The following is a 13151-nucleotide window of genomic DNA, read 5'->3' as shown; positions in this document are numbered from 1 at the left end:
AATCCAACAAAAACTGTGGGTTTCTGTTTGGCAAATAAGAAAGAGAGAATTGGTGGTGCTTCTCAGTAATATTTGTGTCTGTAGATGTTCTGTGAGGCATTGCCAATCTTTTGTTAAGTACATAATGAGTATACATAACAGATCTCCTATCCCAGATTCAGTTCTAGGGGCAGGTATGTGCAGAGTTTTCCTTCTTGCTTTGCGAAAAAAAAAAAAAAAATCAAAAATCTCTGCTGCATTGCCCACATGATGCTTTTTTAGTCATGGAAAAGAACCATTCATTAGTAGATCTCAAAAGCCCTCATGGCTTTCCCAGAGGGATGCTCCTGAGATTCAGAGTTTGAAGCAGAAATTGCAGAACTGGTGAGGACACACCCTGGCTCTACCTCTGAAGCTCTCAGCCCAGGAAATAACCTGTGATCGAGCCTTGACAGGCCAAACCTGTCATCCTTACCAAAAATGATGGTGCCTGACCCACACATGAAGGAGCCCGCTGAAGGATCCCCTCAGAGAGCTCCATCCCTCTCTGCTCTGGGAGGTTATCCACAGGGCTGGGGGCAGCAATCTGGCCCTGTGTTTTCAATAGTGAAGTTATGTGGGGAATGTGTTAGGGGTTTCATGTTTCAGTGTGTGTTGTGGGTTGTGCAGCAATGAAGGGGTAGAATCGAGGCGGCTATTGATCCTAACAACACTTTTCCAGATTCTGCCGTGTTTCAGCTTTTCTTTAAATGAAACTGTTGTTTATACATATGTTGTAGTTTAAGGAAGCTCAACAAGTAATTTTCTTATCCTGACTTATTTCCTTTATGGTGTGGCAACAAAAAGAGCACTAGTACTAGCGATTTCAGGATTCTGTGCCCTGACGGATATCCCAAAACGAAAGAAAAAGAGAGAAGGAAGCCTTTTGGAGAGACATGAAACAAGCGTGCTCACACACGTGTGAACACAAGTGTGCATCAGTCAGAGCTGAGCGATTCGCTGTCCCGCAGCCTTCCAACACCCTCCCTCCCTCCGCGACCAGAGCCCAGCAGCAGTGACCCGCCGGGGGCACAGCTCTCCGGCCGGGACAGTGCCCGCACGGGGGAGGGCGGTGGGTCCCTCGGTCCCTCGCCCCGCCGCGCAGCGAGGATGCTCCGGGAGGGCGGAGGTGGTGCCGGGGCTGGGCGTGGGGCGGTAGCGCCGCGGAGAGGGAGCTAATGCGAGAGGGTGGGGGGAGCCGCCGGGATCTCCGTCTCAGCGCCGCCGCCCGCCTCCCCCGGCGCGGCTCCGCTCCTCCGCCCGCCCCTCGCTGCCGCCCGCCGGGAGCGGCTGCAGCGGCGCCGGGGCCGGCCCGGGGTCGCGGCGCCGAAAGTTCGGCTGCTCCCGGCCGCGCCATGGGCTTCGACCCGTCGCGGTTCGCGGGGCCGGTGGCGGCGGAGCTGCAGTGCGGGCTGTGCGGGCGTGTGCTGGAGGAGCCGCTGTCCACCCCGTGCGGGCACGTCTTCTGCGCCGGCTGCCTGCTGCCCTGGGCGGCGCGGCGCCGCCGCTGCCCGCTGCGCTGCCGGCCGCTGGCGGCCGCCGAGCTGCGCCCCGTCCTGCCCCTCCGCAGCCTCGTCCAGAAGCTGGAGGTCAAGTGCGACTACAGCCCGCGGGGCTGCGGCCGCACGGTGCGGCTGCGGGAGCTGCCCGCCCACCTCGCGGCGTGCCGCTACGGGCCGGCCGGCCCCGCCGAGCCGCAGCCCCGGGCCGGGCTCCCCGCCGGCCGCTCGCCGGGCAGCTCGGCGGGGCAGCCGCGGGCGGGCGGCGGGCACCGCTGTCTGCTGGCGCTGCGGGGCGGCGGCGACCCGGAGCCGGGTCAAGAGCTGAAGAGGGAGGCCCTGCGCTGGAGCAGGAGGGAGAAGTCGCTGCTGGCGCAGCTGTCGGCGCTGCAGAGCGAGGTGCAGCTGACGGCGCGGCGGTACCAGGCGAAGTTCGGCCAGTACATGAGCCACATCAGCAGCATCGCCCGCGACCTGGCGGGCAGCCAGCCCGGCAAGGTGAGTGCGGCAGCAGGGATCGGGGGCAGCGCGCCTCGCTCTGTGCCCCTCCAGCTGTGCTCTCCTCCAACCTGCTTTTCCCGTGCCTGACCTGAGAACCACCGGCCGAGTGACGGGGAGACGGTCTGCCCGGGGCCGGCAATCACCACCACAGCACCCGGGACCCAGCCCGACCCCGCAGCGCATCCCCCGGGCGGTGCGAACTTCCTTGCCCGTCCATCGCCTCTTTCGGGGGGATGCAGCCGCCGGACCCTGTTGCCAGATGATGAGTTTTATTTTTACTGATTGTTGGTAACATCCCCACGGGGCACACGCTTCTTGCCGGTCCCTCTTCCGTCGCCCTTCGCTAGCCGAAACTCCGTGCTGCGGTGCCTGGCAGATGCTGTGACCGAGCGCTTGCTCGGCCGGAGATGATGGGGAATGGGTGGGAGCGGAGATGGCTTCGCTCCCGGGCTGGCAGCTGGCAGACGGCTCCTGGTTCCTCCGATCAGGGTATCCACATCAGGCCGCCCCGCCTCGCAGGGACCCAGCTGTTCTTGTTGCTCATCTTGCTCCAGCTGGTACTGGCGGCAGCTCAGGTGCTTTTAACTTTTATTTGAGCAGCTGAGAAGTTGTCTTAAAAACCTTGAGTGTAAAATTATTGTAGACTTTGGAAACGATGGTGAAAGGACAGCCAAGCTTTGGTAGAATGGAATGACAGCTACCGCTGTTGATGAGCAGAGGCCGGAGCAGTGCTGCGCTGTCCCCTCAAATCTGAGGGCACTGCCCAGAGACCGACACGCTTCCTTAGGCAAAACAAACCATCCGAGAATTGCGGTGAGCTGGCTTCACTTGCTGTGATGGTACTGGTTGGTTTATAATTCCTGCCTGGAAGCTCACTGTGCAGGCTCAGGTGTTGCTGATGGCAGCCTTGGTGAGAAGTGTTTTAATGCAAAGAATTTTTCTTTCTATCTAAATCTTCGAGAGCCCTTGGGAAGCAAAACCCCAGGTGGAAAAGGTCTGAGCAGTGAAATTCGCATCCGAAGCAATGTAGTGTGCTGGGCATTTGCCTGCTGCATGGGAAATGGGAAAGGGAACGTTGTTCACAGGACACTAGAATGCCTCAGAACACAGGTCTCACAGTCTTCGTGGCATTGAGTAACTCTGAAAACTTGAATTTTAAATTTTTTTTTCAAGTTGCCTCTGGTTAGCAAGTCCATGAGGTTTAGGTGCTGGATCTGACAGGTGTGCTCGTACACTTGCTTCATCTCTTGGCAGATGAAGTGAGGTCATGAGAAGTGGGACAGCAGTGGCTGCTGGGGATGGGGTGTGCGGGGACAGGCGGTGTCTGGAGAATGGAAGAGAAGTGTCGGACTGTGGGTGAGGAGCTGCCGAGGTGTGCGGGGACAGGCGGTGTCTGGAGAAGGGAGGAGCGGTGTCGGACCGTGGCTGAGCAGCTGCCGAGGTGCGGGGACAGGCGGACATCGCTCCGCCCGCCGCTCCCCGGCACCGCCGGGAGGGGTCGCTGTGGGCGCTGCCGCCCGGTCACTGGGAAGGAATAAACCAGGAGAAAAGCGATCAGAGCAGTAAAAATACACGTAATTAAATTCAAATGTACCGTTCGGGCATAAAACACGCCACTGACACAGTTAATAAAATGTCGGTTTCAGCGTAAAATAAGGTAGCTTGCTGTGCTAAAGCCTACTATTTTAATTTTGTTTTTAATTTTATTTATTTACAGGTCCACTGAAGGAAAATATTTTTCTTGTATCATTATTAACTTTTACTCCGTTTATACTTCTCAGTGTTTGCTCTATATTTTAAGCCTTTTTTCAGAATAAACCCCATATTTTTACAGATGCTGTTTTGGATTCTCTTTTTTTTTGACAGAAAAACTTTGGGATAAAGAGCTGTTTTTCATTTTCTGCGTGTTCTCTGAAAGTTGCTTTGAAATGCATACTGGTATGACTTTTGGGTCTGAAAATTATAATGTGTGTATTTTTATCTGTATGTTTAATGTTTGAAATATTAACACGTATAGGGATTGTGTGTTTATAGAGACTTCCAGAATTTGGAGCATATACTTTTTTCAGTGGTGCCAAGCATTCCTCACACCAAAAACCTGTCATTTTTTCTCTTCAGCTGAAGATAACTAGAGATAATCATGTGTTACCTGCTGACTTTTCAGTGAATCATGACTTCTCCTTTGTTTTTTTTTCCCAGTGCCAAGTCTTTTCAGCCTAGTTTTCCTTCAAGCTTTATCTTATATATTCTCTGGCTAAAAATCTTACTTGCAATAATGTTTTCACTTAATAACTCCTTCTTGAGATTGTGTGTTTTAACAATATTTAATCTCTTGCTTCTTAGGGAGGAGAACGCAAGCCGTTAATGATCATGCTACACCGAGAAAATGATACTTTGGGATTCAATATTATAGGAGGACGACCCAGACAGGTAACAAGAAAAGTAACTGTAGGTGATTTTGTCCATATCTAGTTTTACTGTATCCACTGCTAATTAAGAGTAACTTTTGATGACAGTAGGTAGGAAATCTGTTCTTCAGATGGAAAAGCTATTTATTATCAGATATAACTGGAGTCATTGTTTGGAAGATGTTATCTCATGACAATTGTATTAATCTCATCTTTGGAAGGGTGTTGATAGTGTTTTTGGTTTAAAACTTTAGGCTGGTTTACACTCAGTTCCCATGTGAGTAATATGTATTCATGTGAATTGTCCAATGGAAATCTCTGGGACTACTTGTAAAAGTCATTGTTGCAGGATTAAGCCTTTGGAATTTTGTGAAACTCATTTTCTTTTTTTCTTTTTTTTTTTCCATTTACAGGAGAGAAGAAAATTTGCTTCTGTAGCTCAGATAGTTTAAGCACATGTCCTGTTCTCACATGCCTACTTTCAATTTTTCTTTATGAACTGAAATGGTTTTCACAAATGCTGCTGTATCTAAATCTCATCAGTCTAGGTTTAGAAAGTTCATTGCAAACCATAGAATATGCATAAGGATCACTAGCCCTCACTTAGAATATGCACATGAATATGCTTGCATTTATTTATTTTTTTTTACTTCATCTTCCCAAAAGCATGGATCAGGATTGTCATTGCATATGAAGTGTAAAGAAACCTGTTAAACTGGAAAACTAATAGTTGATTAAAAGGGGTTGGTAATAATTATATACTGATCAGGTTCCTGTTAAGTGGGAGAATTGTAGCCTTCTAGTATTGCTGAGGAGGGGAGTAGGACCCTGTATATTAGTTTGGCAAGCTTCTGCTCTAAAGCTATATTTAGTGGTGCCAAAGAGTCTGTTCCCATTAGCCCACAGTCTGTGCTGCAGTTACTGTTCCCTGTGGGTGAATATGAAGACCAGCAGTTATCAGATGTTGGGGCTGTAAATCCAAAGCAGGAGTTTCTTAGATTTTTCTAGTGGAAGGATGAGACAGCAGGTGGCTATAAGTTAAAATGCACATGCCATGATTATATTCATATTTGGAGTATGGCAGTAACAAAATTCAGACAATCTTTAGTTTGGATTATGTTTTGATATCTCTTTTTTACATCTGTAGGAGAACTGCAGGGAAAGGGGAGCATATGTTCAGTTTTCTTAGGATGGTAACTGACCTTCTTTAAAGGACCTAGATGTTGACAGTGCATACTGCAACAGTGATGTAGATCACAAACTGCCAGACTTTCTGACTTAATATTTTGTTGTTTTAAGGAGTAAATGATAAATATATGATAGTCTATAGCATTGTGTGTTGAGAAAACTGCCAAATGGAGAAAAGGAAATTAATTGCTATTAACACTCATATTTGGAGACAAGTTGGTGAGGATGTGAGGCAGGGATGCATCTCAGGTGATTTTGAGTCTTTGAAGTTCAATTTGGAAATTCCTTTGTGTTTTGTTCTTATTTTGACCAATGTGATTACCACAGGCATTTGATTGGCATTTCCCAGATATCAGTGTGAGACTCAGTGTATCTGGAGCTGAGGATAGAACAGGAAAAAATGCTTGAGTTTACTCAAATATTGGAAACACAAAGTTCTGCTTGGAAGTTTAAATAGTGGAACAGGAGTTGTTAAAAAGACAAAAAGAGTTCATGAGGGTGCTCTGTGCATTCAGGCTGTCCAGGGGAAAAGTGCCCTTGGTTGGTATTGGCTCTTGCAGTAGAAGATCAGAACAGTGATGTCTCTATGTTAGTCATGTGTTTGGGGATGTGTTCTTCATCCCATGTTATTTGTGTTTTATAAGGACAATGCAGCTCTTTTGCATTGGAAAGCAGGTGACTCTTGGTGACTTGGGTAATGTACATATGTACTTTCTGTTGGCTGTGTTTATTTTCAGTCCATAATAGGCATCCCCACTGCTTACCTCCTACCTGAAGGGAGGAGCAGGGGAAAGGAACAACTCATCCTAGGATCATCTTTTGTTTTGTCAGAAAGGAACTTGCTTCTCCTAAGTGTGTTTCTGAGAGGTGATTCATTATTCTGAGGGAGCAAGGCTGCTTTGATGGGTCCCAGCTCTGTCTGGCTGGGAGGACAGTGTCCCCTGAGGACAGCACGTCAAGGCCAGGCTGGAGGGAGGTGTGCTGGTGTGCTGCGGGTACTGTTGCTGCACCACCCCTGGGCTGTGTGACACAGTGCTGGAGCTCAGTATGCCTTGTGCTATGTTTTCCTGTCAGGAGTGGTGGGTACCAGCACATACAGCTGATGGGGATCACATGCCAGACTGAAATACCCTTTTTTAACAGGTCATATGTAGCTTTTGGAAAAGATAATGAAATTTCTGATGGAAAGAAATAATTTTATGTGGGTGAAGGTGCTATAATCTAGCATTTTGTTCTCTCGGGTTAAAAACTGTGCCCCTCTAGTATTTTCACTAATGGTCATTATACTTCTTTTATCAGAGTTCCATTTCTCACTGCTTAGATGGGAAGTCAGTGGAAGTTTATTTGTTCATAATTTCAAAATATTGCTAGAACTGTTACTGCATTTCCCTTTTGCTTCTTACTTGACATGTATAAGTCTCTGTGAAAAAGGGGAAAAAAAGGAGTTTATGAAAACATAGTCTGACTAATATTGTGTTGAACAAATATTTATTGACCTTAAATCTACCTGGGTTAAGTCTCCATAGGACTGTTGCCACATTGTATAAAGTATGTTTTACATGTGCCTTTACAGCTTTCTTAATAGAAAAAGTTGTAAAGCATTTTCCCCATGAGTGTGTAGGACCTAGACTAGAAACCTGTGCACGTATGAACTGTGCTGTTGATCAGGGATCCTCCAGTCACAGAAGGAAAATAAGCATCATATAAACTGCAATCAAAAGTGTAAATTAGGGGAAAAAAGATTCCTTCAGTTATTGCTAGCTAGGTTATTATTTGTATAAACACTTAAAACCCTATAAGTAGGCAGTGGCTGCTTGACATTAGTTCTTTATTAATAATTATTTAAAACTACTTTTAACTTTCATGTGATGAAATGAAGTATTTCCAGCAGGTACAACAACATCAGTTAAATTGTTGCAGCAGTGATAGAAAACTTGACTTGTTTAAAACTTGTTTTAAATTTGACCTTATGTGAGTTGTACTTAGTGTTGCCTGGAGATCAGCTGGAGATGCATTCTCTTTTTGTCCACAGCTTGTCTGTATGGATTTCATAGTTGAGCAAGTTCTCAATCTCCCATGTGAATAGGATTTGTGAGGTTAACCAGTTCCAACCAAATCCTCTCACTGTTACGTGCCAGCTGACTAATGTCACTTTGTTCCTTGGAGCTTTATTTTCAAATGCAGTAAGGCAGTTTGCAAGCAAAAGGACTGCAGGAGCTCTTTTCCTTCTGAGAGAAACACTTGTGCATCCATTTTTATGAGTGTCTTCCACTGTGCTTTTATGTACTAGTCCTGGCTGCTGTGAAATCTGAGGTGTGCTCCAAGTATTTTAGCTGGGATCAGATTACTGTTGCACACTGTCTCATTTAGACTAAAATAACCGGAAGTAAATGGGTAATCTTATAAAAATTGCTGGAATAGCTCATTAATTCTGTCCTTTTGATTAATAACTACTTTGTGTTAAGCAAGTTTAAAAAAAAAATCCCAAGGAGCTTAATTCTTAGCCAGAAAAATGAGCTGCATATTTCAGGTGGATTTACATTTTTCATTGCTGCTGATTTTAGTACCATCTCAATTTTTGTACTAACGTGGCCCTTTTTGCAACTTTCCTATTGCCTGGTACAGAACAATCAGGAGGAATCTGCTGAGGGAATTTATGTGTCAAAGATTTTGGAAAATGGACCTGCAGACAAAGCAGAAGGCCTGCAAATTCATGACAAGATTATTGAGGTAAGAAAGAACCCACACCAATGGATTAGTCTGTCATATTATCAGATTAATAAAGGATTTGATGGTTTTCACCCTAAGTATGTTGTAATTTTCCTCATTTACTGTGTCTGAACATGATTCTTGTACACTGAACTGCTTGAACATTTTTTAGAATTAAAGACACAAGATGGATTTTTCTAACAAGTAATAAATTTACTGGTATTTGGATTAAGCTGATCTAAGTGAAGCAAAGGTGTCAACACTTGAATAGCAAGCGTAGAAGCACTTTGTGTTTCTTTTCATTGGGTTGAGAAAGAAGACAAATGAATGACTGAAAATTCACAGGTTTGGTGAAACGGATTTTGTCCTGTGTAGAGACTGTTACTTTCATGACTCTGGGACAAGGCAGAGAAGATGGCTTGGTAAGCACTGCTGTGAAACTTGTTAAGCAATTAGAGGAAGTACTTTCTGCTGTATGATCACAAGGAGACCCTCTGTTGTTCTCACCTGGATCACTACAACCCTTTCATGATCATGTAATATGCGTGCAGTTTTTCTCATAAAATAACTATAAATGATAAAAGAAATCAGTAAGTCAGTTGTAAGAGTATGTTGGTGTCTAGCCTACGTGTGTACCTGTAATTAGCCGTGTAAGGAATCTCAAAGGAGCAGTTTCCAACAGTGACAGAAACAGGCTCCTCAGGGTGCTGCCGAGACAGCATTTCCCATCACAGCTCTGACATCGCGCAGTGACAGCATGCACCACTAGCTGCTGGCTTAGTTTGGGCCCCGTCAGTCCAGCTTTGCAAGTTCAGGGGAGGCTGAGAAGCATGGTGAGAACTTGCCAGTGGGATGGATGTTTGAACAAAGACACACGAAACAAATGGACTGGAAGACAAATGCAGAGTGATGCTGCTGGTTTCTTGTGTTAAGGACTAAAAGGATAAGCTGAGAGTGTTTGATTGCTGGCATTGTTCTTAGTGTTGGGAGCCTAGAGCAATGTGTAAAATCAAATGAATATATTTTCTTGGAAGAATAAAGCTTTTGCTCTTAACTGGCAGATAGAGGCATCTCTAGGAGACACCAAGTGGGCTGAGCAAAACTGAACTTGCATGATACCTCTTATTTCCCTAATGTGTGCAAAAGCTTTCACATCCAATTTGTTTGGAACAGCAGTCTCATGCTGTAAAGATCTATTTTCTTCTGACATTACTGTTTCACTTACCACATTGTGTTTTGGGGGTTTTTTACAGAATGATCAGCTATGTAGTTTCGTGCATTTGCTCAACACTTCCTGCTTTAATATATTGTGCTTTTATAGTGCCTTGTTTTTTTAAGGCAAAATGAAGTGTTTTCGGAAGAAGGAAGAATAAAGTCACAAACCAGCATTTATTAAATGTGAGGTCATAACTGTCACCATAATTGATGCTTGATTTTTGTTTAAAAATTCTGGCTGCATAAAATCATATTGAAACAGATTTCAGTTGTATGTGACATTATAGATCCAATCTAGCATAAGTATTCATACAGCTCTGAATGGAGCAGCATATTAATATGCAACAGATTTGTATATAACTTTTGTATTCAGGCAAGCATTTAAAAATATTTTGTGTTAGGCCAAAATTTCTAATATTTTTAATATTTCAGTGTTTCAAAATTTATTAGACCAAAATAAAAAGAGGAGGAGAAAAGAAGTCATTATTCCTCCATGCCAGATACAGGAAGCAGCTGGAACAGTCAGAACATTGAATTTTTCATTGCCTATGCATAGCTATCAATGTCCTCTTGCAGTGGGATGCCCTGACAGCTCTGTGTTTGTTGTGAAAGATCATTCTGAAAACTTTTGCTGTGAGGAAATAATCAGGGCACTGTAACTATTTCAAAAATGTTGGCAGATATATGGAATATGAGTTTTGGTGAAAAATTGATAGGAAGTGAGACTTCTTATTGTTTGCTTTTCACTTTTTCAGTGGTTTGATCTAATGGGTGATATTTTATGGGACCATTCTTCAATAATCAAGAGCAGAAGGAACTGATGTTACTTGAAGAGCCTTTACTAGCTTAAGTCATTTGTTTGGCAGTGGGATACCCAGGGTGTTTCTGGCATTGTGTATCTAATGGCATAATGGACAGAACTATCCTGTTAAATCAGAAAATCTGTTCTCAAGGCATATTGCTAAATAACGAACGTAATTTGTTTCAGTGGTTTATCACACGTTTAACAAAAATTAGCTGCACATGGTTGACTGTGGTGAGTTGTGCACATTTCAGATGACCATCTTGTGGGCAACCTAGTGCAGCAAATGGATTTCACAGTCCTATGGCACTGGCAGATGGAATTGAGAGCCAAGGCTGGCAAACATAAGTAGTGTTTCCTTCTATTTTATATATATCATTATCTATGCAGTAACATTGCCAAATAATTAAGGCATTTGGAAGAATGCCAAGGGAAGGAATCAGATTTCTTTCTTGAGGTATTTATTCTAAGTGTAAAAGTGCCACACAAATGACTTGAGTTGCTGGAAGTTTTTGAGATCAATGTGCCCAGGCTGTAGACCCTCTGACACTTTCATTTTAAGAAGGTTGGTGTTTATTTGGGCTTTACCCTCAGGGGAGCATATTTTGTGCAGGAGGACCTGAAAGGTGAAACAGATGCCTGTGTCCTGGCAGAGTGGTGGTGCTTTAGAGTGATAGAGCGATAGCTCCAGATTCCCTGTGTCAAGGGACTGCAGCTCTTAGTGGCGGACAGTCATGGGACCCTTGTCGATCGTTTTCACTGTTTTCATGAAGAACAGCTTTCAGGCACAGCATTGCACTCTTTAATAAAAAGGTTAATGCTCTTGTGAAAAAATTACTTGTATATGCGGTGTGAAGGTGAGCTGGGACAGTGATGTACTCAAGCAACACTTTGATATGTATATATTCAGGAATCCTATTATAAGCCCCAAATGATAATTATTTGTTCATCAAGAATAAACCCTTATGAATTACTTCTGTGTAGCAGGTTCCTGCAGGTGTCATGGTCTTCTGATGTTTTCAGATGTTCTTATGCGAAAATCTAGCTCCCTGAACTTGACACTGCATCATGTTTTCAAGAATTACAACTGTTCACATTCTGTAAAATGCATCTTATAAAACTAGATGCAGCACTGGTATCTGTGACTCCCAATATGCAACCCTTGGATATGAGCAGTGATATAAAGCCTCCCAAGCTCTAACATTTGGATCTGTGTGTTCTTCCTTTCCACCCTGCCTCTGAATCCTGTCAAGAGAAGACAAGCAGCAAGCAGTGCACGGGGCTGTTTATTAGCCTCTGCTAGTTCAAAGAATTCTGTTTGCTTCTAGGAGAAAATTATATTATTAAAGTATGTTTAGAATGGTTCAAAGTTACATAGTTCAGCAGCATTTTACATCCCCCTCACTGCATGCTAATCATTCCTACTGAGTAAATTCATTGCTCATCTCTCTTCATGCTTGGTTACCTCCTGAAGGCAGCATAAACAGCTATGATCCTTAGCAATGTTACTGATACACAGAAGTGTTTCACCTGGTGCTTTTTTCACCCATAGTTACAGTTCTGAGCAGTTAATACTGAAAACATCTCTTTCCATATGGAGGAAAACTTGTATCTCAATTTGCAGTCAGTTCAGCTTCATGTGAGTATGGCACCACATTGGCCAGAACTCCAAGCACAATACTTAATGCCTACTTATCAAGCTTTCAGAACTAATTCTTTGAGTTGTTTTTTTTTTTTTGTTTGTTTGTTTGCATGATATTAATTTTACAGAAATTGATATGTCGTGTCCTCTGTTTTTAAGCCCAACTTCAGAATAAAAAGCAACCCTGTGGTTGTTTTTCTGTAAGTCACAGTGTCTTGCAGAATAGTACTGGATCACTTCAGTGTGTACAGAAAATACATGACCAGGAAAGAATTTTCAATCCAGGTAGAATTTCTGATGTTTTTGGTGTTTGTTTTTTTTTTTTTTTTCTTTAAAAAAACCCACATTATTTCATCATTTTGAGGAAAAGGAGCAACTGTTAATTAACACTGCCAAAGTACGTTTGCCAAAAAACAAAACAGCAATGAAAAACTTTGTATGAAAATAAAAAGAGCTAGGTTGAAGTTCAAAATAGACATATGTGGAACTGTAAGCACATAATCAGCTGAAAGGCTCAAGTGTTTTTCTGTTTTTTGCACTGCAAGGAAAGACTTCTGTTCTTTAGCTCTCAAGTGAAATGAGAATATTGGCCCTTCTGCATTTTAGTCAGTTGATTCTCATGAATTAAGCAGGCATAATGAAGAAGGGAAAGGAAAGCATTTTTAGTCTGGGATCTTTAAGACTGAAAAAGAAGATAGATACATTTATATATCCTGACTGTGTATTTTGTTCATGCAGCCTGAGCTCTGTAAGTGGATGATAAATAAGGCTTCATCCTGTATTCCATGTTTCCCTTTGTTCTTTCCAGTTTTTTGGAGAGTATTCACACAATGGCTTTGAAGCACATGTCAGCAAAGCCAGTTTCAATAAAGATGAAGTCTTAAGGCTTATCCTGGCAGAAGTAACTTACATCTGCTAAGTGCCTACACAGAAACTTTTTTAACTATTGCCAGACTGCTGACTGTGCTGTATGTCAGTCTTGTGATGTTTTATCTTCTGCGTGTTTCTGTCATTACACTCACTATGTTGCTCAAGCAAAATCTTTGATACTAGTCATGTTTATTTGACTAAGAATCTCCAGTGTCAGATTATGTCTGTGGAAGTAGTGAGTCTTAAAATGTCTTGCTGGGATCAGAGCCAGAAGATTTGGGATGACTTTGAAACAAGCT

At 43.6% G+C, this 13151-nt stretch overlaps 1 protein-coding gene across 2 annotated transcripts in view; it reads left to right on the top strand.

Moving 5' to 3' along the window:
- Window positions 1–1373: 1373 nt before the first annotated feature.
- The window catches only part of PDZRN4 (PDZ domain containing ring finger 4), a 232071-nt gene continuing 220293 nt past the window's right edge, over window positions 1374–13151 (top strand). For both annotated transcript variants that reach the window (XM_042779231.1, XM_033058933.2), the window contains exons 1-3: window positions 1374–2015; window positions 4362–4448; window positions 8240–8344. In XM_042779231.1, coding sequence (XP_042635165.1) covers window positions 1374–2015; window positions 4362–4448; window positions 8240–8344 — 834 coding nt within the window. The remainder of the gene's footprint in view (window positions 2016–4361; window positions 4449–8239; window positions 8345–13151) is intronic.

The sequence above is a fragment of the Catharus ustulatus genome, chromosome 4 (assembly GCF_009819885.2).
Source record: "Catharus ustulatus isolate bCatUst1 chromosome 4, bCatUst1.pri.v2, whole genome shotgun sequence".
Lineage (NCBI taxonomy): Eukaryota > Metazoa > Chordata > Aves > Passeriformes > Turdidae > Catharus > Catharus ustulatus.
Note: the sequence above shows the minus strand (reverse complement) of the source record. Positions and strands in the feature narration are given on the sequence as shown.